We start from the raw sequence: 2,393 nt of genomic DNA, 5'->3' as shown, positions 1-2,393 counted from the left end.
GCACGGGAGGCGAGGACTCTCACTCCGGGAGCCCAGGCTTGTCACACCTGGGGCTTCCCCACTTTGCGGCATTCGTAACAATTCTTGGTTACAAACTGCAGCCCATTCGCATCCTCGCCGGGCCGTCTGGGTTTCCCCTTTCCGGAGGGCGGTCGGGGCGCTTGAATGAAGCTCTGCACGCGGGGTCCAGGATCCCAGTGCTCTGGTTGCTGCCACCGGAGTCGGGTTCGCGGGGATTTCTCTTCTCACTGACTCACAGCTTTTTCGGGCAGACAGAAGCGGGGGTTTCAGGAAGTCCTTGGGCCGGACAGGGAGCCATCCAGCAGACACGTGTCCTGGGAGGACTGCGGCGGGGCTGGGGTTTGACAGTTGCGAAGGGGGGCTGGGACGTTTCCTGCCCTGCATTTTCCTGGGCAGAGGCGGGGGGCGCCGGCCGCTGCTCTCCCCTCCCCCCCCCTGCACAGCTCCTCCTCTTTAAAGCTGAGTGCAGCTCTGTTTCTTTTTGGCCCAGCCCCCACCCTTTGGAGACTCAAGGTGAAGCCCGATGCTCTCAGAAGAGTCCTTAAGAAGGCTCGGCGGGGCGAGCCAAGCCGTTTGTAGTAATTCACATCCTCACGGGGCTGGTGGGATTTGGGGTGCAGAACACGACTGTGAGTTTTTGTAGCTTCTCTGGTCTGCCTGGTCTGAACATAGGGTAAAAAGTATGAAACGGTTCATTCTTGACTTCAAATCTGATACACCAGGCCCCCCTTGAGGCTTCTTTACACACGTATAATATATAGACTCTCTTTTCTAATCCTGACTCAGTATCTGGAGTTTTCGGAAAAGAACATTGAGTGTCACTATTTAACTTTGCTGATTTCGTAAATGTTCAGTTAAAATTAAAACGGGCAAGCAATTCCCTGCCCCGAATTGTTACTGAATTGGCTCTTGCTCAGGACACAAGAACCTTCTACAAACCCAGGTGCAGCCTGGAGGCACCAATCCGGGTCTCCGGCATCTCCTGATTAGCTAGCTCCTGAAAGGCACTAATGGTAGAAATAAAACGCACGAGGTGATAAGATGAAACCCAGTAACTGTTTCTTTTTCTTACTTTCCCCCCCTCCTTTCCAGGCTGGTAATGAAGAAATGGTGCAAATAGGTAAGCCTTGTTCTCAGATGTCATTCTTATCTTAGTAGAAAGTAGGAAATGAAGTAAGCTAAGCAAAAATATTGTTTCTGAAATTTCTCCTGTAGTTAAAAATGATTTATAATCTGGGAACATTTCTGTTCTTCTCTTCCTCTTTCCGGAGGAGAACCCCACTTTCCTCAGGCTGAGTTATGGTGAAAATTCTCCTGCAGTTGGACTTTTCCAGCGTTTTATTACTGTCTTTGGATAAGCCACTGGTAGGTTCTTGGAGGGTGATGTAGGGCTGGAAGAAGATGCGGAGATAAATCAAATCAAATAAACCTGTGTAGCCTTAGGAGGAGCACATCTGATTAGAGCAGAAGGCAATGTGTAAGAATGCTACAAAGAAGGGAAAAATGAAGTACCGAGGATGGAAATTTTTCTCTTAAAATTTTTTCCAGCTCTGAATAAACTCTCCAGTGAATTCTTTTATTCCATCTGCTTTAAAATGATTACCTACAAATGTGCAAGATACTATTAGGTCTTTTGCAAATAACATCTAAAACCTCAGTATTACCTGATGATGTGGGAATGATTCCCATTTTATGGGTGAGGAGACTGAGGCTCAGAGAGTGTAAGTGACTTGAACAGGTCACTCGAAAGTCCATGCTCTTTTTGGAACTGTTTATAATAATATATTTGTTCTGAATTCAGAGACTGAAAGTCATCTGGCAAGGAGCCAGGCTCCATTCAAAGCCTTTTTATGCACATTTAACTTGGGTTACTTTAAAAGATAATTTTTCTTTTTGGCAGAGTGCTAGTGCATGTAAATTCTGTATTTGTCAAGTGATATTGTAAAGTTATCTTTTAGACAAAAAGTTTTATTACTGGAAGCATAGTTACAAGTCATTGACCATGTACTATGTGCCAGGCAGTGTTAATTGCGTTGTGTACATTATGTCATCTAATTCTCCCAACCACACTATAAATTATAGACACCATTGTGCCTATTTTAGACTTAGAGAAAATGAAGCTTGACAGGTTACATAGTTACCTGCTGTGGTGCATAATGGACAGCTGGAGGGTTTCTACACTTGTATACTAATGGGGAGGACCCCAAGATCCAGCCCCAATAGTAGCTGTATATCTATATGTAGCTGTATATCAGCCTTCTTTTTTTTATTTCTTTTTATTTTGTTTTATTGCTTAAAATGTTACAAAGAGTGGTACATATGTCTCTTTTTTTCCCCCCTTGACCTCCCCCCCGCTCCCCCACCCCCCCGTG

The 2,393-nt window shown here is 45.5% G+C and overlaps 1 protein-coding gene across 1 annotated transcript in view; it reads left to right on the top strand.

Moving 5' to 3' along the window:
- Positions 1–2,393, top strand: part of LOC106723955 (A disintegrin and metalloproteinase with thrombospondin motifs 3-like) — a 29,865-nt gene that overhangs the window by 361 nt on the left and 27,111 nt on the right. The window contains exon 2 of the mRNA XM_014529474.1: positions 1,114–1,141. Within this exon, the coding sequence (XP_014384960.1) occupies positions 1,114–1,141 (28 nt within the window). The remainder of the gene's footprint in view (positions 1–1,113; positions 1,142–2,393) is intronic.

The sequence above is a fragment of the Myotis brandtii genome, unplaced genomic scaffold, assembly GCF_000412655.1.
Source record: "Myotis brandtii unplaced genomic scaffold, ASM41265v1 scaffold681, whole genome shotgun sequence".
NCBI classification, from domain to species: domain Eukaryota; kingdom Metazoa; phylum Chordata; class Mammalia; order Chiroptera; family Vespertilionidae; genus Myotis; species Myotis brandtii.
Note: the sequence above shows the minus strand (reverse complement) of the source record. Positions and strands in the feature narration are given on the sequence as shown.